The sequence below is a fragment of the Morus notabilis genome, unplaced genomic scaffold (genome assembly GCF_000414095.1).
Source record: "Morus notabilis unplaced genomic scaffold, ASM41409v2 Scaffold324, whole genome shotgun sequence".
Classification (NCBI taxonomy): domain Eukaryota; kingdom Viridiplantae; phylum Streptophyta; class Magnoliopsida; order Rosales; family Moraceae; genus Morus; species Morus notabilis.
Genome location: NW_010362325.1, coordinates 384326 through 407094, shown reverse-complemented (window position 1 = coordinate 407094; position 22769 = coordinate 384326). Strand labels below are relative to the sequence as shown.

The window sequence follows — 22769 nt, the reverse complement described above, 5'->3', positions numbered from 1 at the left end:
ATATTTTAAATAATAGTAAAAAAATATTTAAAGGAAATATATTTAAAAAGATATACAAATTAAAAGTTAAAAGATGTAATAAAACAAAAGATAAGGGAGGAAAAAGAAAAATAAAAACTCAAGAAAAAAGTTAAGAAAAAAAGGAAAAAAAAAAAGATTAAAAAAAAAAAAACAAACAAACAAACTTGAGTAACGCGGCTGGGAGAGTATAGATAATGTCTTGCATGGGTGATGTATATGAAATTGGATAACCATAAGCACATGAAAAATTGAAAACGTCTTTAACCTCTCAAGTCCGCAACAACTCCAGATCACACTCTTCCAAATTCGTCACCACAAACGTCACTTTTCCCCTAATAACTCCCCTATTTAAAGCTGTGTCCTCGCAATGTAACGCATTAAACTCCAAAACTCCGAAAACGTAAGTGTCACTTCATCACTAGCTCCAAAGCCAAACCCCACTCTCAAACAAGCCTCACCCTCCTTTACGCGCCGCCGCAACTTCCAAGAAAACTATGACACAACCGCCGCGCTTCCTCCTCGTAACCTATCCCGCGCAGGGCCACATAAACCCGGTTCTACAATTCGCCAAGCGCCTAGTTGGGGCGGGCGCCGACGTCACCTTCGTCACCACCTACTTCGCCCACCGCTGCATGGCCAAAGGTAGAGGAGACACAACCGCGGCCGCCAACCGAAACGGCGGAGTGTCAATATCCTACGTGCCGTTCTCCGATGGACACGACGACGGGTTTAAGCCGGGGGACGACTTTGGCCACTACCTGAACGAAATCCGCCGCCGCGGATCGCAGGCCATCTCCGACCTCGTCATCTCCGCTGCCAAAGAGGGACACCCTTACACCTGTCTGGTCTACTCCCTCCTCATCACGTGGGCCGTGCTGACAGCAGAGGAGCTCTGTCTGCCGTCCGTCCTCCTATGGATTCAGCCGGCCACGGTTTTCGACATCTATTACTACTACTTCCACGGCTACGGAGACATCATCAGAGAAAACAGTACTGAAGACCCTTCAACTGACCATAACTCATCAACGACACTACCGGGGCTTTCGTTGACGTTCCCCCGCCGCGATCTTCCGTCGTTTATGGACGCAGCTAATACTTACTCCTTCGCTATTCCCTTGTTCAAAGAACAGCTTGAAGTACTTGACAAGATTAAAAATCCCAAGATACTAGTAAACACATTTGATCAGTTGGAGCTGGAGGCGTTGAAAGCGATTGAGAACCTGAGCTTGATCGCAATCGGACCCTTGATTCCGTCGGCTTTCTTGGACGAGAAAGACCCTTCTGATAATTCCTTCGGAGGTGATCTAATTCATGTTGATCATCATAACTACATTGAATGGTTGAACTCCAAACCAAAAGGGTCGATCATTTACGTGTCGTTTGGGAGCATGGTGGAGTTATCAAGGCCTCAAATGGAGGAGATCGCAAAAGGGTTGTTGGATTGTGGACGTCCCTTCTTGTGGGTCATAAGAGAGAAGGCTAAGAAGAAAGAGAGTGAAAAGAAAAACGAGGAAAGAGAAGAAGAAGAAGAGAAACTAAGTTGTCACGAGGAATTGTCAAAGCTAGGGAAGATAGTGCCATGGTGTCGCCAAGTCGAAGTTTTGTCGAGCGCTTCTTTGGGGTGTTTTGTGACGCATTGCGGGTGGAATTCTACGTTGGAGAGCTTGGTTTGTGGAGTTCCGGTCGTCGCGTTTCCGCAGTGAATTGAGAACGAATGCCGTGAAATGGAGGGATTTGGCGAGAGAAGCTGCGAAGGAAGGCGGGTCTTCTGATAAGAATCTCAATGCTTTTGTGGCTGAGATGATTGGTGAAGGTGATCATGATCATGGTTTCTTGGACTAGAATAGCCGATATTGTATCGACAAATGGAAAGGCAGTTCTATTCATTATCATGAATGTTGAGTACGCGCATTTGTCTCAATTTATAGCCTATACGCCCTATTTATCCTTACAGGTATTTTATACTCATTAAATACAAAAGTAGGGTTTATTTGTAATGTCTATGTGAATCCCACCGCAAAGATGTGTTTACGTTGATAAATCTCTATCGAAAAAAAAAGAATTTTCTTTATTAGTCATCTTGACATTAGTTTCAGTGGGGCACGTAGTCAAGATAAGGTTTTGAATTAATATTGATACAATATAGGTGAAAACTCTAGACTCTCTAGTACTACTAATTCCAATACTTTTCTTTTTTGGGTTAAATACCGACAGTGTAAATAAACTCTAATGTTAAATTATAAAAAACATTAAGACTACAATAAAAGTAAAAAAACTCTTATACTTTATACTAATAAAATAATCATCTTCAATACTCTAGTAGTTAATTATATTTAAAATATTCTTTAAAATACCATATTTCATGCACTAATTGTAATTTATTTCTTAGATACTTAAAAATGTTTCATATCTATTGAATTCTTATTTACCAAGGGAAAGTACGTACACACATTATGAAATTTTTACAAATGTGTGTGTATATATATATATATATATATATAAAGCACGCATAGAGAAAGAAAGCTGAGAGGTGAATAGTAAAATTTAAGTTTGAAAACTAAGAATTTGTAGAATATAAAAGTGAATATGAAATAACGAAAATTGAGTGCAAAATTGGCGACGAATAATATATGAAAAATTTACAACAGTAGAAGTTACACTAATATTCATAAAAAGTGAGTCGGGGTACTTGAGAGGTAATACTATGAAATTCAATAAATATGTAGGCTATTTTGAAATCTTCAGAAAGAGAGTGGGGAACTAGACCCCTTCATTAGTTGAGGAAAATAGATAAATATTTTTTAAAAGTGTATGATATGGACTTTTACCTCTTACTCTTAACTAATATAATTTTTAGTCAAATAACTATATCACTCAAAAGGATGTAAGGGATACAAAAAGTTTAGCAAGCTATTAATGGATTAGATTAATATGTGCTTCGTATCGTGTCGGTCCCATCGTGTTGAATAATTTTGCTTCATTCATTCTTATAATCATATCATGTCATGTCAATTTAACATGCTCAAAACTATGAGCCTACCAATTTGATGTACTGTAACGCCCCTCCCAAGCTAGCAACTCGAAAATCACCAAACTCAGAAGCAACGTTAGCTACTTTTAACTTAAAATAAAACAATACTTCATAATAGAAATAAGTGTCTCTCCATTTTATTTTCCCTTCTATTTCCTCTCTTTCCTTTTTTTTTTTTCCTTCTCTCTATTTTCAATTTCCTTATCTTTTTTTTTTTCACCAAGTCTGACGTTGTACTCCATAATTAAATTGGAGTAATAGAACTCCTAACATATATAAAGGTAGAACAGATGAGATAATTTATAAATCTCTTACATACGCAGCAATTACATGAGTATAATTTCTTCTGCATGCAACTACAGACATGAATTTACCTAAGCCACATATTCACTATGTGGAAGTGTCATAATACTTAGGTTGCTTACTAATTGTCATTTCCACACCTCAAGCGAATATTAGTAAATTCATGTCTGGAAATAAAGAGTCAAATAATTACACTATTTATCATTCAGAACTCTAACTAAATGAAGTTAGAGCAAATTAATCTAAAAATTGGTCTTTTCTTCGTAGCAGTAATAACTGGACTCTGAACGAATATCAAAAGTCATTCAAAACTCAATTCAAGACTTTAAATTGTAAAGTTCATGGCTAGAATCTGCAAATTTGTTAAAAGCAATACAAAGGGAGGAGAAAGAAGAAAATAAGTCAAGACTTGAGATGAATTAAAATTAATAAGCCAATAGTTTACATAAGTTAATAAATAGGCTAAATTACTGTTTTCGTTCACAACTTGTCTGGTTATGAACCATAACTTGACAAGTTATTGTCTATAATTGTCCATAACTTATCTGACTATAAACTATAACTTGATAAGTTTATCCATAATTTATCTGATTATAAACCATAACTTGACAAATTATGACATATTAATTTTTATAACTAAAAATTAACCTATATACTTTTTTAAACTTTTCATATTAGTCTATTTTATACTATTTCCTTACAAAGGGTAGGCAGACTAGACTAGATTGATGGCGGACTTTGGATCGAGTCAAAGCGCTGAGTCGTGATAGTTGAATATTCTACAACAGTTTGGAGTTCTTGGCTATATAAATGTGTAAATATATGTAGCAGTTGGAGAATTAAATGCGTGAATAAATTGTATAAAGTTGAATTTTGTACAACCTTCAGAAACGCTATTAATAGTCAGACAAAGCCCCCTCATTGGCTGCTCCGTGGCCTTGTTTATTTTTATTTATTTATCTACTGATGTTTCTACTCTAGCTAGTTGTTGCGGATGACTTGTGTGATTGGGCGTGAGTTTCTGCTATCTCGGGCCGAGTTTCTGCTAGGGAAGGTCAAAATCTTTGCGGAGAAATTTTATTCTCTAGTCCATTTCTTAACCAAGTGAATTGTTATCAATAAGAAAATGATCATATAAGAAAAACTGGAATTTTCTTTGGCGACCACGCAACGATGTTATAAGATAGTTGTACAGGTTTGACTGATGACCCGACTCTAATAGCATATACAAATTAACAGTATACCAAGCATCATCTTCTCTGACTAAAATAAAATTTCAAAGACCTAATGTTTCCGTAGTTACTTTTGCCTATGATCAAAGCAAACGTAGGCCCCTTTGGATGAAGTAATTGGTTTCAAAATGTATAGCCTGTTAAGAGTAAATGAAACTGTATAGCCTGTTAAGAGTAAATGAAATTGTATAGCCTGTTAAGAGTAAAACATCGTGGACGTTTAGTTTATGCATTCAGAATTATAATTTAAAATTATTCTCGATTTATGTGTGTTTTTTATCAGAGAAAATACTATAACAAACCACGAACCATGATTTAAATTATGACACGAATACACCAACTAAACGCACCAGTCTAACATGATCTAAATATAAACACAGCCACATATATATAAAGATATTAGACCACCCAACTTAATTCGCTAACCTTTTTATAAAGTCTAATGTTTCTCCTTCCTCAAACTCAACTCTCTAAAATAGCCGACAATTTTGCTCTAATTTACGCTCTGTACCACTTTTAAATGAAAATAAAAAAATTAGATAAAAACAAGTTAGGATATTCAAAAATATTCCCCCCCGACTGCCTACTTAAAATTAGATCAAACAAATTAGTTTTACGTTATAATCTGAAAATTTTGGTCCTGGTTAATAATTAAAAGGGAAAAAAGACAAAAATCTAAGGCATTTAAGAAATTATATAAATCTCTATATTCCTCTTTTATAAACAAATAACTTTTAAAGTAAAAAAAAAAACAATGTAATCCTACAAATATAATAAAAAAAGTTGTAAGAGAGAGAAAGAAATAACAAATAGTTAATGCAAATTGCAAGAAAGAAAAGCCTATAGATTTTAATTTATGTTATGAATAGTAACTGTCCTTTTCAATCAAAATTACAATACAAATAAGTTAAAACTGTTCATGTTAAAATTTTATTGTGCAAATAGTAATCGTAAATAGCAAGTACTATACAAATAATAATCATGAATAGTGCCAAAAAAATTCTTATTAATATAATTCTAAGACTTCATTTTATATACTTTCACAAGATTAATTGAACTCTCTAATTTCTCTCTCTAAAGTTTTTCCCGTTAGATTTGCATTTTCTTAATTTTCATAATAATTTATACATTTATGCCGTGAAAGGAACACAAGAAATATTACATACAGTGATCGAGTATGATTAAAAAGAAAAGAAAAAAGCCAAGGGCAGCATGGTCTTTCTTGATCAAGTTTAACCGTCAGGACGCAGGAGCATCACTAGCCTTCACAAATCGGCCTTTAACTCGCTTCCTAGTGTCCGCTCTTGCCTTCCTTGACTCGTACCGTATGTGCTTGTCATATCTATAAATATATATAATCATGTCACACACACACACACACACACACATATATATATATATATATTCAGAAACACACACACACACACACATATATATATATATATATATATTCAGAAACACACACACACACACACATATATCATTCTGAGGAACAAAAGACTGACTTGATTTTGAGAGCAATTAATAACTCTAGGAACATCCAGTAGTTTATCAAAACTAATTTTAGATAGTACTTGCATAATGTGATAATTGACTTGTTGACATATAATTAGAAAATAATATTTAAATTTCTTGTGCTAAAATTCAAATAATTAGATTTCTAGTAAACCAAGATAGAGAAATATACACGTATACGTTACCTTCGGGTTTTCTTCTTTTCCTTGTAACGTTGCATGGCGTTGCCTCTGTTCTGCGCCAGCATCTCGAGATCCACCTTGGTCGCCACGGCGGTTGTTTTCATCGTGTCGCTTCTTACGAGGAAAGGTCCTTCCATGAAATCCATACTGTCTTTTAACGCGCTAGATCCTATGCTTTTACTGAAAGCGGAAGCACATGAGGGTCTTCCGATAGGTAGGTTGTTGCTCTCGGACGTTCCTGGCCCTTGGCTCGCAGTCGCGTTATTCTGTGTTTTGGAATCGAAAAAACAAAGTGATTACGTGATAAAAGAAAACCAAAATTAACAACTAAGTAGTACATGTAACTAATGACTTGTCTAGACAACTTCCTACTACGCTTCTTTCTGTTTTTTTTTTTTTTTTTTTTTCCTTTAATCAATAAAATTTTCATCCTTTACACAACAATGAACAAATAAAATAGGAAAGGGCACATAAAACGGCAGGCAAGGACTTACATTGATTGTGATTTCATGATCATGTGGAGCAGGGAAATTTATGTGATAAATATTATCTCCCAACATTTTGGTATTTGTCAAAGACGCCTCTTTCACGAGTTCACCAAAGTTTTTAATCATAAATCCTTCGTCATTCGCACCAAAATCAACTTCTGGTTCTTCGTGCACCATCGACCGTCCCAAATGAAAGTCCCATATCTGCAACCCAACAGAAACTTTGGATTATTATTATTAAGAGCAGACAACACTACTTCAACCAGCTATATATTAATTCCTGTGACAATTATCAAAAATAACTTACGCAAAATCAGCAATTTAATACAATAATTATCAGCAAATAACTTAGAACATTTGGTGATTTCATTACATAATTACGGATATTGTTATTTATTATCATACATAACTGTGCATGCGATAATAAAATATAGAACCTTTACACGGCAAAAAATATGAGAAAAGGATCGCACACTGTTACGTAAGCCACACTTGTAGTGATTACACTAGTAGTGCTAAAATATATATACATATATCAAATAATTTATCATTTGTTCTTTTTAGGGGAAAAAAGATTCCTCCTTCCATGGACGTTTCTTCAAAAAGAACATTTTGGAGTAGGAAACAAAGAAATTACTTGAAGAGGAACAAAACGCGGAAGGAATTTTCAAATTACTTGCTACAATGTTTTTTCATACAAAAATTCACATTTCAACTTTTTTGTTATAGTTTTTTCTCCAACAAAAATTCACTTTTAAACTCAAGTTCTCAACTTGAACACCTGAAAAGAATGGATTTCTGGCTGTGCTACATTTATACTTGATTGTAGCACCTAACTAGAAAGTAGAAACAACGAAACATCCGATTCCGAAGATGAGAAAGGGGAAATACTAGTTTTGATCATTCAAAAGAATCAAAACAACAACAATAACAATAATATCATCATTTTGATGATATCTTAAGATGGCAAAAAAAAGATATATAAGGTAGCTATCTATTTAAGCATTCCAAGGAGGGAAAACCATCTAACCATGATAACATTTGTCTCCAAAGAAATTGCAGAGAGGTAGCCACAAAAGTAAGTGATCCAATTTCAAAACAAACAAATTTAAGTGAAAAATAAATAAATAAATAAATAAATAAAAACCCTCTCTGTAAAAGGCATGCTTATTCTTGACAAATATTTTAGTTCTAATAATTTTGATTATTGACTGAAACTTTATGTATAACAAAATCAGAATCATGAATTTAAATACATTTCCTAAACAGACTCTTAACAACTACGTCCTATTTGAGCTTACTACAAATCATGAATTTATCACCAAAAGTTGAAGACTAAATAAATAACTTAATCAAAAAGATTTTCTCTTTTGAAAAGACGCAATCTTTATTCCAGTTCTCCTCCATTTAAGCAATTAATTAACGTGTAAATAATAATATTTGCATAAGAATAAAAAATCCACTTTAAGATATTGTAAGAGTCATAAACTTACCTTTTAAACACTACTAATCCCCCTAGCACATATCGGATAACTTTGTGGGAGTTGGGACATTAATAGAAGAAAAAATGGAACTTAAAACGAAAAGGATGAATCTTGAAAGCAATATATATGTGTATATACACACACCCACACCCACACCTGAGTGGTCGGAGCATTGTTATTGGGATTAGTAATATCCCACAAAATATCTCCATGATCGTGGAAAACACCACCAGAAGTACCTCCACCGCTGTCTTTCAACTGATCTGCACGCTGCTGCTGCTGCGGCGGCGGCGGCGGCGACATCATTAGCAGCGACGTGAATGGTGCTTGATGATGCTGCAATTGTTGTAAAAATGGCTGATCGACCTGGTCAATACCAATTCCAGAATCCCCCAATAAAACCCCATTATCACCATCCTCAACATCACGATCATCTCCATTATTCCCCAAACACAGCGCTTCCTCCTCCTCCGCCGCAATTATCTCTCCACCACCGCCGACAACCAAACACTCCCTCCTCAGCAGCTCCGCCAGCTGCTTGTACATCACCCGCTTCTTCTTCCTCTTCCTCCCGCAAACAACGCCGTTCTGATCCTCCCCCGGCACGACCACGTCCTGAAACCTCAATCCACCGAGCTCTCCCGATCCGGACTTAGGACCGAGTCGGGTCGGATCCGTGAGGTCGAGGCCCCAAAGGGACGCGAGCTGGAGGGCGGAGGGGCAGCCGGAGAAGCCGTCGAGGGAGGTCCGGTCGTGGGAGGCGGAGACGGAGGGACAGCTGCCGTGGGCGTCCCAGTCGCAGTCGTGGCAGAGCACCAGATTCTCGGTGGAACACCGAACGGAAACTGGCTCCGACCCGCAATTGTCGCAGATCTGGGATCGGAGGTGTTTTCTGGAGAGGAGGTTGGCGGAGTGGACGTGCTGGTCGCAGAAGAGGCAGAGCTTCGCCGAGTCGGCTCTGCAGTACAGCACCGCCGTTTGCTCGCTGCAGAAATCGCACGGAACGCCGTCGTTTTGGCTGCCGGATTTTGGGCTCACCATTTCTTTTTTCTTTCTCGGTTTTTTTTTTCCCTGAGATTCAAATCAAAGCTCTGATTCTTCTGCAAAACTACTTCAAAATGTTTTTGTTTTCTCTCACTGAAACGTTTCAGTGAGAAAGAGAAAGTAAATGGTAAGAAATTTTCGTCACCGTTTGGTGGAGAGAGGAGAGAGGAGAGAGAAAGTGTGGATTGGTATGTCAGAAAATATCTGGGTGACCTTTTTGCGGAGCTGGCAACTGTCGCGTCTTTTTTCTTGTTTTTGTTTTGCGTTAGTAGTTAGCTTAGCTAAAATAATGAGCCTTTTTTATTTCTTTTATTTTTATTTTTTTCCTTATCCTTGTTCGTTTCTTTTGGCACGTTTTTGGACGGGTAAACCTTCCGACATTTCACGTGCGAAAATTTCACGCCCATAATTTTTGAGGGGGTCGTGATAGCATGTGTGACGCCCTACGATAATTAGTTAATATCGGACGTCAACATGTGTCGTTTTTCTGTCTTTTTTTTGCCCTTTTGAAATAATGTGTCGTTTTTATCTCTGTAAAAGTGAACAGCGACGTTGGATAGAGAGAAGGCAGGTTCTGAGTTTTTCTCTTGCATGCCAATTGTCAATGCCATGTTCTCTTGGATTCTAAAATTAAATCAGATTGGGTCCCATTTGAGTTTGATATGAGACTAAATCAAACTTATGGATAAAAATCACGTTTTGGTGATGCTGATCAAATCTTCATGATTTAACCTCATTCATTTCACTGATTCAAGTTTTTTATTCTAAATTTTTACAGTAAAAAATTATTAAAAAATATCACATTTAACTTTTTTGTTACAGTAAAAAACTCCAAAAAAAATGTCACATCTTAATTCGAATTAAAAACTCGAATACATGAAGTGAATGAGGCCGTGGTCAAGTTCACAGATCCTAAATGTTCTTTTTCGGCTTTTGCCCTAAAATTTTGAGCAATTTTCTAGCGATTACACGTAACTTTAAAATGTCTAAACTATCTAACAACATAATATTTGTTTTCAATATGTTGCCTATCAAAAAAAAAAAAAACGTAACTATGCGAAAATAAGCAGGAACTAGGGCCTTAAGCCTAATTCAGTCGTAATTTTTTACTATTAAGTCCTAATTCGAATCTTTTAACTACTTAATCAAAAGTTATATTAAAAAATAACTACTTTATGACAAGAATAACATATTGTACATCTGGATTGGCAGACATATATATGGTGGAGTATTAGTTGTGGTTAGATATGTGGATCCTTTTATGATAGATAAGCATTTCTACTGTATTAATTTATTAAATGGCATTAAAATTATGTCAAAGTAGAAAGCCATATAATTTAGAAGTGTACCATAAGATATTTCTCTACGTATTTTTATCAAAATATAATATTATAGATTTTTTTTTTTCAATTAGAGAAATATGTAATTTTTAGTTTGACAAAAATAGTAGTGGATTGGAGTTGAAGATGTTGGGAATAATGTCCTAAAAACATGAGATGTAATAAGATATATTTAATAAAAGAATTTATTCATTATTTTATGTGCTAAAAACATGAGATGTAATAAGATATATTTAATAAAAGAATTTATTCATTATTTTATGTGCTTATATTATTAAATATTTTATAAATATCATTGAAAATTTCATAATTATTTATGTGGCCTTAAATACTGTATATAAGTGGAAGATAATTATCAAGTTTTATTTTGAAAATAAAGTTTAAACTTCTTATGGGAGTCTAACACTACTTTATAAATAGGAGATTGTAAAAAATTAGATAACACAATTTTTACTCTCCCTAGCATATAGTGGCCGGTTTTATAGAGTGAGGAAAAGAAAATTTTTCTCTCCATTTCGACGTCGTGTATGTGTTGGTATTCGTGAAAAATTTGATTGTTTCAGTGCTAATCCCGTTTTGTTTTAAGTGTGTCCACACATACGTCTTCGTATATTTAAAGAATTAATGAGAAAAATTTGGGTATTCTAAACAAGCTTAGAGCAAAGAACGTTCGTGGTTAAATAACTCAAATTATCGACCTAATCGTTTGCTAAGTAAAATTATTCTTAAATTAATTTAATTAATTTATTTATGTATAAATTAATATATTCTATAAAATATCTCAAATGTTTATTAAAATTTTTTATCATGTACGACTCGCTAAATACACGTTTTCACATAAAAAAATCGTTTTCATGCCGACAAATGAATTGGATTGAAGATAATAGATTGCATAATGATTGAGATTTGAGATTAAGTAGCACTAATCCATGAAAATCAAAAGGAAAAAAAAAGGTGGAATCATATATCTAATGATGCGAAGCCAAAAGAGAGGAGGGAAACAAGAAAAAAGAAAGCTTTACGAAATGTAATTGGTAACAAGCGAACGGGAGTCAAAATCGTGAGTGGGACCACCAGATACATGTGAGATCACGAGCAATACGGCTATTGACGGCAAATCTTTTGATAATAATTTAACTATGTTCTACTGTATCTTTTCATTGAAAAAAAAAAAAAAAAAAATTCACGATTAACACAAAAGAGAAGGTCTAGAAAGCTTAGAATACTTGAATTGCGGCTCTCAAAACGGTGGTCGTCATGCATGACGCCATCCATAGCTATTTCCGGATTTTCCACCCACCATCCACCGCACCGTTCTGCTATTTCTTGTTTTTTCTTTTTAAAGAAATTATTATATTATAACTATTATTATCTTCTTATTAAGTTTTTATTTTCCTTTTCTTTTTTGGATAAGTTAACACCGTTTTAAACCGTTTACATATTAGAGCACTTTTCATATATTATCAAATTAATGTGCATATTTGGTTCACCGTATTATTATATTATATAATATTGTATAATTTTTATATAATATAGTGTTTGGTTAATAGTATTATTAAATATTATATTATTTTTATTATTTACGTATTAGTTTATAATAAGATAAAATTTAGGCTTACTCATAATTTAATTCGAGTCTAATTTTAACTCGAACCCAACATTTGAAGGAAGCAAAAGAGAAAATAGAGTTGCTACATATGGGTCTTTTTACCAAAAAAAAATTTGAAAAATGGGGTCAAATTGTAAATTTTAAAAGATTTAGGGTGAAAATATAATTTTAAAATCCAGGGGTCAAAACATAATTTTAAAATTTTATGTATCAAAATATAATTTTTGAAAAGATTAGGGTCAAAATGTAATTTTTTTAAAATATAAATCCAATATTACTCCAGTCCTGAACTCGACCCCAACGTCGGTCACAAAATCCAACCCCGAGCCTTGATATTTGTGAAATATTTTATATGTTTTTAATATGGTATTTGAAGTTAAATTGCATAATACAGTATAATATATATGTTTTTTTCTTATTAGATATTATATTTCGTATTGTATTAATTTTGAATCTCGTATTAAATTATACAATGTCACCAAACATTGTATTATTATTAAACAATACAATACACATGGTCTTAATATATTATTTTAATATTTAAATAATATTATTATTATACAAAATAATGTTATTTTTGGTGATACTTTGGTACCAAATAAATTTAACACACTTATATCAATTTTGAAGTTTAATTACTATTGTTAATGTATTGACTTCCTTTGATTATTATAACATTGTAAATTATTTCAAAACTAAAACTTTTACTTTCAAGTTACAAATTTTCATAATTATCAGATATAGCTATTTAATTTTATTTCAAATAATGTATTTACTTTTTTTCCCCTCTGTGTTTTGTGTTTTCTATCACGGATATGATCGGCTGGATGCATCAATTCCGAAATAAGAGATGAAAAAAGCATTTAATATAAAGAGCATTTCCGATCAAAATGCTGACATCAATTTTATATATAGGATCAAAAAATATATTAAGATATGTTATTTTCATTTATCGTGAAATGTATGATGTTTTTGAAATATTAAATTTTATTTTTTTATAATCATTAAAAGAACTTTTATTTCTAAAATAATTTGAGAATACAAAATTTACTATAAAAAGGTAAATATATCAACTAATAACAATTAAATAATAAATTTATCATATGCTATGTTTGATAGGAAATTTATAATAAAGTATAGCATATAATACATTTGTATAACATATAGCATTGTATTGGATAATATTTTTTTCACTCAAATATTAAATCTATAATTAACACATTAATTATAACATTACATTAGAGATGCTATAAAGTGTTTAAACCCGATGATTTTTTGGCTTTTTCTTCCAAAAAGAACTGGGATCTAGTTGGGAGCAATTTGGTGTTGGTTTTCCTTTCATTAATCCTTAACGATCGCAGGTATGTGGAAGCTCTGAATGCGGTCCTTATTCCTTAAGAACAAGGATCCAAAAAGGCGTCAAATTTGCACCGTATTAGCCTATGCAATGATAATTCTTTAAAAAAAATAATTCGAAGGCATTGGCTAATAAATTGAAAAAAGGTCCTACCCGACATCATTTTCCAAAAGCAAAGCACCTTTGTTCCGAAAAAGCTCATTACACATAATGTGCTCGTGGCCTTTGAAGTGCTACATTTGATTTGTACGAACACCGATCTTAAAGACGGTTTGATGGGGCTCAAAATATATGGCCCTTCCTTGATGCTTTGGTGAAGAAAATGGTACATATTTGGTAACAATACTATGTTTTTTTCACAACTTAAATTTTATTGTTACAGTATTTTTTCTCATAAAAATTTAAATATAATTTTTTTATTATATTATTTTCTCTCACATAAATAAACTTGAGTCTTGAGACAAACATGCATCGATAAATTCATATTGTTTTGATTGCATGACAACATCAAGCTCTCACTTACTTTTAATGGTGTAGTGCAAGGTTCAACTCAGATAAGGGGGTCGCTTTTTTTTTTTTTTTTTTTTTTTTTTCTGGCTCCTTACGTGTGCTAAAAGGTTGACTAAGAGTCTTTAGGGGTTGTTCTTTTGGAGTGCAACTTGAGTGTAGTTTTTGAGTTGAATTTGAGTTATAATTTGAGTTGAAATTGTAACTTGAATAAAGTTGAATAAAGTTGGAACTTAAAAGAACATGAACTTGAATAAAGTTAGAACTCGAATTGTCTTTTTTTGAGTTTTTTGAACAAAAAAACAACCCTTAGACATGCGGGGATTACAGAGTTGATCAAAGAAGTTGTGGTGGCTAAACAAGCTCCAACGATTAATCGCCTTCTAATTGTCGGCGATGATTTCATTATTTTTAGCATAGCAATTGTGAATGAAAGTCAAGCAGCTGTTGATATCTAGCATATGATTGTGCTAACTTTTCCAGCCAATAAATGATCCCATAATTCAGTTCGAACATTGGCCCGAAGGTGAGAATGGAGTCCAAAAATAGTTGGGATCATCGGACACCTTGCCCTGAAAACAAAAAATCATGTTACCTTTCACGTTAATAACTATAATCTCAAATCTTTTCCCATGGATGATACCCTTCTGCTCACTTTTTTTTTCCCACGTTTTTGTTTTATTTTATTTTATTATTTTGAAAGATTTCTGTTTTATTTACATAGTACATATACTAAAGTCAAAATGTATTTTAACTTTTGATTAAAAAAAGAACGTCTATAGTAGGGTGCCTTTTTTGTCTCTACCGATAGAATAAGATCTAAAGGTCAATATTAAATCTTAGTGAGGGTATGTATAGTCTCTCTTGCACCTAATCGTAGCTAAAGACAAAAAAAAAAAAAAAGAATTTAAATAACATTATGTTCTTCCCACACCCAGTCACCATGGCTCCCACCTCCGGGGCGAGTCCAGCTCTGCCCCGCCCATTATCGCCTTTCCGAATCTCGTGCCAACAAAGGACACAAAGAGTCACGCTACTGTTGAGAGAGTGGTTGTCGTGCTATCAAGGGCTGTGGGGGTATCTTGCGATTAGAGAAAGGAGATCTCTCCGTCACGTGGGAAGGGGTGATGAGGTTCATGGGAAGAGCTGATGAGAGTTTCGATTCATGTCGGTGGAGGTCCTCCCAACCCTTTTCTTCTTCGTCAGAATTTCTCTCATTTCCTTTAAGAGTTTTGTTACACCATGGTCGAGGGATCGACCACACTCTCGATGCTAGGTGCCGAGGACTCCCCATTCTGAATCGGCCGCTTGGATCGGAGGAGTGGTTGTGGCTAAGGTTCCCTCTACGCCGAGAGATCACACATGGAGACAGGCGCCGAGGATAGAGACTCGACTTTGCTGAGCCACGGCGTCGAGGCATCCCGCCAAGTCAAGCCTATCAACGGTCTTGTCAACTCGGGGAAGGAAGCATCAATCCAACGGTTACTGTAGGAGTCAGTGGATCGTGCGGCAAATGAGAGGGGTCAGCTGCATTTCTTGAGATTGTCATCATGAAAACTCACCTACCCTTCCGAATATCGAGGATGGGAGGTGGCTTCCTCCTTGAGAACGGAGAAGGCTTAGTTATTTGTAACTGCCTATAAATAGAGCAAAAAGAACCCAGAAAGGGGTTAGACACCATTTCATTACAAAAGAGGAGAGAGTTTGTAACCGACTGAAATACTAGTGCATGCACAAGTGGATTAGGCAAAGAGTTATTGCCGAACCATTATAAAACTGTTGTCTCCCTTGTGTTATTTTTGTGCATTAATCCTTAATTAGACTGTGAGTGTCAACGCGTGTCGTTTCTGGAGAGGTAATCACGAGTTGACGGAAAAATACCGTCAACAAATTTCTTGGCAACCAAACATTCCTTTGAGGATTTCTCGTCAGAATTTGAGTTTGAGAATTTCTCTCAAACCAGATTATTTCTTTCCAAAGTACCAATCCAAAACCCAAACTAACCTTATTTAATGATCAGAACAATAGAGATATTCAATTAAATTAAATTAAAATCCACTTGTTCAATTAATTTCAAATCAAATTAATGAAAGCAGATCTTCACTTTTACAAGTTATTTGGTCGATGTTTATGGGCTCAACTTGGAAAATTTTAACTCAGAGTTCAAGAGGTGCAAATATTGCTCACAATTGTCGTCAGGGTAGAGGAGTTCGTCAGAGTTGTGGAGGAGTTCGCCGGAGTTGATGAGCAAATCTGGGTCTTTTAATCTGATTTCGTTTCTTAGAAGGAATATTAGTGCCGTTTTGTTTAATCATATTTACCGTGGAAGGTTTTCATTTTTTATTTTTTATTTTTGATTGATTCTTCACTGGCGGAATTCTTTCAGGAAGATGAAGTTTATTTTGTGAAGAAGTTCAATCTTTAGAACATTAGGGTTTGTTCTTTTAAAATAAAATTCAAAAAAAGTTTAAACTCAATTACAATTTTATTTAAGTTCATGTTCGTTTGTAAAATTTTAATTTGAACTAAGTTTTAACTTGAGTTCAAGTTTCCCCTTTTAACTCAAGTTAATGAATAATATTTTTCTATTATTAAAAATGTCATAACTTTTTCGTTTTAATTCTAATTGAGATGATTTTTTTATGCGTTCACAACGAAAAGACGAATAAAACCCTACCCATATATCCTATTAAAATTTTTTATCATCATTGAGTTTTTATTAAAATACTATCTAAATACAAATTCAAGTTTTGACCCACTCAAACACAAATTCAAATAAATTATCAATTCAAATCATAACTCAAATGTGCACATCTAAACACAAACTCAAGTTACAACTTTAACTTAAATTTAACTCAAAATTTATACTCAAGTCACCATAATTCAAAAATGTAACCGAACAAGCTTTAAAAGCTTTTTTTGAAAAAAAAAAAAAATCTAAAGTAGAAGTTGGAGTTTACTGATGTTATTCAATCCCCAACATCCAGAATTATTTGCTCTTATATAAGCTTACTTCCTCGTAGCCCTTGGATCGCCATCCACAGTTCTCATAGTGTATCTTATAGGTAGAGAGAAAGTACTGCCCCCTACCATAGAAATGCCCTTATTTGAAAAGACAACAAGAGAAAGAAAAGAATATAACTGAAAGAGAGAGGATAGCGGAAACGACAACAAGAGAAAAGAATATAACCGAAAGAGAGAGGATAGCAGAGCCAATACCCCTGCGAATTGCGATCGGCAAAAAGTTGCAAAATGCATAAAGCCACGTTCTCCTTGCAACTCCATTTGAATAGCAATATTGTCACACTATAGTTTCTTAATAATTAATGCGTACATAAATTTAAAAAAAAAATCAACATCTCATCGCTTATAAATATTTTCTATGTTGCCAAAAATACCAGATTACAATATAGGAAAAGTACTGTGGTAGGACGTAGGATGACATGCATTGTGAAGCTAATTTCTTGGATGTGGATCATAATTCATAACTACCAGAAAATGAGAAGGATTAGATATGCGCCATGAAAATGGAAAGTCTCCCAACTAGCTACTACTTTTATTAATTTCTATGTTAAAAACTTAAGGATTATCATCACTTATGCTCTCTGAATTTTAGTGTCATTTTCTTTTTATTCTAAGCTTTAAAAATTCTCACTTTGCTCCTTAAATTTTAAATTGTTCGCACTTAACCCATTCTATTGTAATTTTTGTTAAAAATGATAGAAAAAAAAAATAATAAAATCACGTGACCTTTCTGTTTGAATTTCTGTTAAAAAAATATATAAAAATCATATGACTGCAACTTAATTTTGTCTATTTTGGTCTGATTTTAGTAAAAATTATAATAAAGAGGTTAAATAAGAATAATTTAAAATTTAGAGAGTAAAATGAGAGTTTTAAAATTTAAAGGGTTAAATTTCAGGAGTGAAAATAATCCAAAACTCAAAATTGTGTTCCTTGTTTTTGGGCCGTGTAAGTGTAAAATGATTCTTCTTCCACACAAATTTGGCCCAACGTATGATATAAATCAAATGGATCCACTTGAAAGGGTTCAGTCATGTTTCTGTTCATGATAGATTATTAGATACAGCAAAGGAAATTATAAATGTGGAAAAATAGAATTTTGATGTTCAATCAAATTAAAGAACGAGAAGGGGTCATATTATATTTATGCAGGCGTGCCTAAAGCAAAGCTGATATTATATATTGGCCTCTCTTAGCATTTTCGTTTTCTTTTTAATAATCCCCCCTTAGCATAGACCTGTAGTTAGTTAATGTTTTCTTTTGCTTAATCTCATTCTCTGTGACAAAAGGGCAAAAAGAGAACCAACTTATCCTGGAAATCGGAAGTGCCAAGAAGTATGCCTGGCACTTCCATTCTCCATAATTTTTGCCCTTTTTGAGGAACCGACCAAGAGAAGAGGAAGAACATGAATACGATATATAAATATAGATACATATAGATATCTGTAAATATTATAAAATAGTATAAATTATGTTCTTTCTTTCCGATGGTAGTTAGGAATTCAACATCTTGCTTTAAACATGGGTTGAAATGCCAAGTATTTGCATGGATTCCTGTCAAACTGTGCTATCCACACAAATCAAAGATTTTCCATTCACAACCAATGGAGATGATAATGACCCATATTGAAAAAGCATGGTCAGTCAAAGGAGGACGTGTTTTTGCTAAAATTTAGTACGTGAGAATATTATATATACATATATATATATATATATCATATTAATTGTATGTGTGTGTGGTTCCCTAATGGGATGACGGACATGTGGCTTGGGTTGACCATCCTTGGAATTTTGAATTGGAAAAAGATAATGAAACGAAGATGTAACTAAAGAAATAAAATATCACTTTTGAAGATTATGTTCTCGAATCCCCTAAAACTCAAAACCACATATTTCATTGCCACGAATGAAAGGATCTATTACCATAAACGGAAAATGACAATAAAAGCTATATATTATTTGAGAAAGCCCTTTGGCCTAGCCAAGAGGCAGAAAGTCTGAGCAATGGCAGAGCGACATGTGAGAATTAATAATTATACTAGTATTTATAAAGGCCATGGGCATTTGTTGGGAGCAGAAACCCTTATCTTGAAGAGAATCATCATCATCACCATCATCATCATGTTCTAGACCCATCACTGGACATGGGCAGCTTACGTTGGGCCATGCAAATTCTGGAATAATTCGACATATCATGCAGATTGATGGCGATGCTAATTTATCTACGTGATGACCCTAATCTAATCCACAAACACAATACAATACTTCTCATCATGATTTGTCTATAAATAGAGGGCTCCATTCGACAAATCAATCAACACTCGAGAAAGATGTTTCTAGTTTTTGTTAGGAAGGAAGGTCCTACATGAGGATAAGGAGCCCTTTCCGTTTTGTAGCCAAGGATGACTTGCCTGCAACCTCTTCAAGGAGTCTCATCACTATCTTAATTAAAGACTCGGCTCTTCGTTTTCTGTGATTTTGGATATATATGAAACATATTGTATAATTGGTTATGATAAAATATGGTTGTAATTGGTTATATGAGAATCCTTGTGTGGTATTTGGGCAGTCTCCTTGGCTATCAAGACAGGCTCTTTTCTCTCATGCCGGACCTCTTCTTCCACGACTACTGTGCTACTACTGCAGCTCGTCCACAAAACTGAGGTAATTAAGTAGGTAACCACTTCACTAGTGTTATTCTTTTACAGGTCAACAGTGAAAGTCTTAACCTACTATGACTTCACTCCGCTTAGAGACCAGAATTCAATGGCAACTGCCGACAGACATTCGCGTTTTTTTTTTTTTTTTGAGTAAATTGGGCACATATCATTGTCTCTGCGAGAAAACTCTTTAAATGCGTGTTTATTTATTGAATTCAAGTGTTTTTTGATGAGTTCTCAGGTTCATTTTCCGCATGACTAGTAATCTCTATATGCGTCTTTTATGAATGACATGCTTTGCGCGTCAAGGTTGAGTAATACTCATCAAGTTCTTCTCTAGGGGGCTCGGAACCGAAACAAAAGGCACAAGGAATAGGAGGAGGAGGAGGTAATGGAATTTACGGTTAGCGGTGAAATTGAATCTTCGAAAAAGTAGATTAAGATCAAGGTTTAAGCGTTACGGTTAATGTCTTAAAACAATGGCAGCAACATTTCACTACCCTCAACACAAGACACACGCACCAAAAAAGAGGACCAAAATATTATCTTTCACGTAATATAGATTAGTTAAATTCTTCTAAAACGTAGAGAATTGGAGGAATGAGAAATGTGAATGATTGAGAGGAATATAGTCATTCTTAATGTTGTTTGATAAGAAAAAAGGAGAATTTAAAGAATGGATGATAGTTATTTGTCTAATTACTATTTTTCATTTGTCAATAATTCTTTAGAGTGCGAAATACTATTTTTAAACTTGAAAGAGATGGATTTCTTGAAGGACTTTCCAGGAAAGATTCAATTTGGTAAAATAACATTTTTAAATTCTCCCCTCCCTCAGGACTCAAACCAAACAATGGAGTGATCCTCTCCCTTTACCCTTCTCCCTTCCTCTCTCCTTCCAACCAAACAATATGAATCCATCTTTCCTTCCAACCAAACACACTCTAGGCAATGCGTTCAAATTTCAACAAGGAAACCGACAACTGAAAAGTATTTCTGAGCTATTACCTCATCGATCAATCAGTATGGGACATTGCCAAAGGATGAGAGACGAGTTCAACCATATAAACATTCGATGCCATTTATTTTTCAAAGTTAGCGAGCAATTTAGTTGTATAAACAACTATGAACAATAATTATAACATCCTGGCAAACAGAATAGTATTAATATACTTAGAAAATATATTGTTCTTTTACAACCGCACTTAAAGAATATATGTACGAGAAAGCATTCCCTGTGGTTCCAAACAATCAGATGAGAAAGTAAGGCGAAACACAGCAGAGTTACAGTATGCAGAACAAACTTATATCGCTGCAGGCAATGCAAAGCTTTCCTGAGTCCAGTGTGGCGGATCCATCACAGCACAAACATCTGATTTCTCGAAATCGGCAACCTAAATAAGAAACCATACAGCATAACAGCAACTGTGTTAGCTTTCTGATGTAGAGATTCATTTATCATGAAGGGAACGAATTAATTCTATGATGAAATCTTGACAGGGACAATCCACCAAAAAAGAAGAATGGTAAAATAACAAGAGAGAAGCCAGGTAGGTACCTTTTCCTTGCAGTTTGGGCAATAATGATACTTATGCCAGAGACAATCCATTGAAGGGCAGAGAAAGCAAATTCCAAGCATCATCGGCATCATGCAACCAACAACAGCTGCCAAACTCGGCTTCGATCTGGATTACAAAAAACACAAGTTAAGAGCGTGAGAAATGTTTTGCAGATACCTAGTACTCTATTCACACCAAAAGCAAAATTGAAAACATAAAACCATCAAATTTTGCGATTACTTTCCAATTAGCCATTACTATGGCCTCACATTATTCTTTAACTGGATAAATCTTCTCATACAAACCCATCAACAATTCTTCAATTTCATCCATGATAATATACTTTTGAAGAAAGATGACATTAACAGTTTAGTCAAAACACTTCCTTTTACCTCTAATGACAAAATTCCGGTGACAACAGGTGACAACAAGCATTTCATTATGTATGGCATTGCCAAAGGCCAAATCTTTCGTGGAAATCAGTTAATTTAATTTTGGTAACTAGACATTCTATCATAAAAAGGGGATAAAAAAAGAAGGCACCAAAAACCAACTAATTTAGGCATCAAAAACCAACTAATTTATGCATATCATACAATCATCACAACCTTGAAATTCTTACATAACTCCAAGTACGCCTTTTTTTTTTCTTTTTCTTTTTTCCACTTTGTCTCCCGAGTCAAACAAAAGGAAGTTTTTTTTTTTTTTTTTTTAAGATAGAACGAAAACTTGAATTTTCGAGTTCTAAGGTACTCAATTTGAATAGATGAGTATCAATTTTCCGCACAATAACAGGGAATTAAAAGACGAAATCTTTGAAATGAAAACTTGAGCACATCCGATAGACATGGAACAACAACGGATTAAAGAAAACTAGAACATAAATGCAATTATATAATATATATATATATATATATATAATATAAGGACGAATTTTCGCGAAAAACCTGACGGAAGTGAGACCAGAATTGCCGCAGTAGACGCAGCTAAAAGGGGCGGGAGTGTCTCTGTAAATGGTCTGCTGGATCGGAATTCCCTTGGGATCTCCGACGAAGGCGTTTGGGGGAATTGCGCCTGCCTGATAAGGATTCTGCGCCACGTAGTACGGAACTCCCACGACTGGTTCTTCCTGCTTCGACATCTTCAGATTTACCTCTCGTTCTTGTTTCTTCGATTGCGAATTTCCGTGATGGATTCGATCGCAGAACGAGTTGAACAAGAAGATGATGGTTGAGAAGAAGATGAAGATGATGAAAACTTGGTCGCGTTGAATTTTACGAATTGGAATTTAATATTCACGACGCGTACTCAGCAGCGCACATTGGAAATTTCTTCTTCTTTTTTTCTTTTTTTTTTGTTTTGTTTTGTTTTGTTTTGTTTTCTCTTCTTTTCGTTTCGAATTTGAATGCGTCG

At 34.2% G+C, this 22769-nt stretch overlaps 2 protein-coding genes and 1 pseudogene across 2 annotated transcripts; 1 reads left to right on the top strand and 2 right to left on the bottom strand.

The window, feature by feature from the left end:
• Positions 1 to 199: 199 nt before the first annotated feature.
• Positions 200 to 2143, top strand: LOC21396361 (annotated as a pseudogene).
• A 3430-nt stretch (positions 2144 to 5573) lies between these two features.
• LOC21396360 (zinc finger protein CONSTANS-LIKE 15) lies at positions 5574 to 9544 on the bottom strand. Its single transcript, XM_010101762.2, has 4 exons — positions 8413 to 9544; positions 6779 to 6976; positions 6288 to 6550; positions 5574 to 5929 (listed from the first exon to the last, which is right to left on the bottom strand). The coding sequence occupies exons 1-4, from the start codon at positions 9295 to 9297 to the stop codon at positions 5827 to 5829; spliced, it is 1449 nt and encodes a 482-aa protein (XP_010100064.1). The 5' UTR covers positions 9298 to 9544; the 3' UTR covers positions 5574 to 5826.
• An 11389-nt stretch (positions 9545 to 20933) lies between these two features.
• LOC21396358 (GSH-induced LITAF domain protein) lies at positions 20934 to 22720 on the bottom strand. Its single transcript, XM_010101760.2, has 3 exons — positions 22304 to 22720; positions 21356 to 21482; positions 20934 to 21191 (listed from the first exon to the last, which is right to left on the bottom strand). The coding sequence occupies exons 1-3, from the start codon at positions 22495 to 22497 to the stop codon at positions 21102 to 21104; spliced, it is 411 nt and encodes a 136-aa protein (XP_010100062.1). The 5' UTR covers positions 22498 to 22720; the 3' UTR covers positions 20934 to 21101.
• Positions 22721 to 22769: the final 49 nt, after the last annotated feature.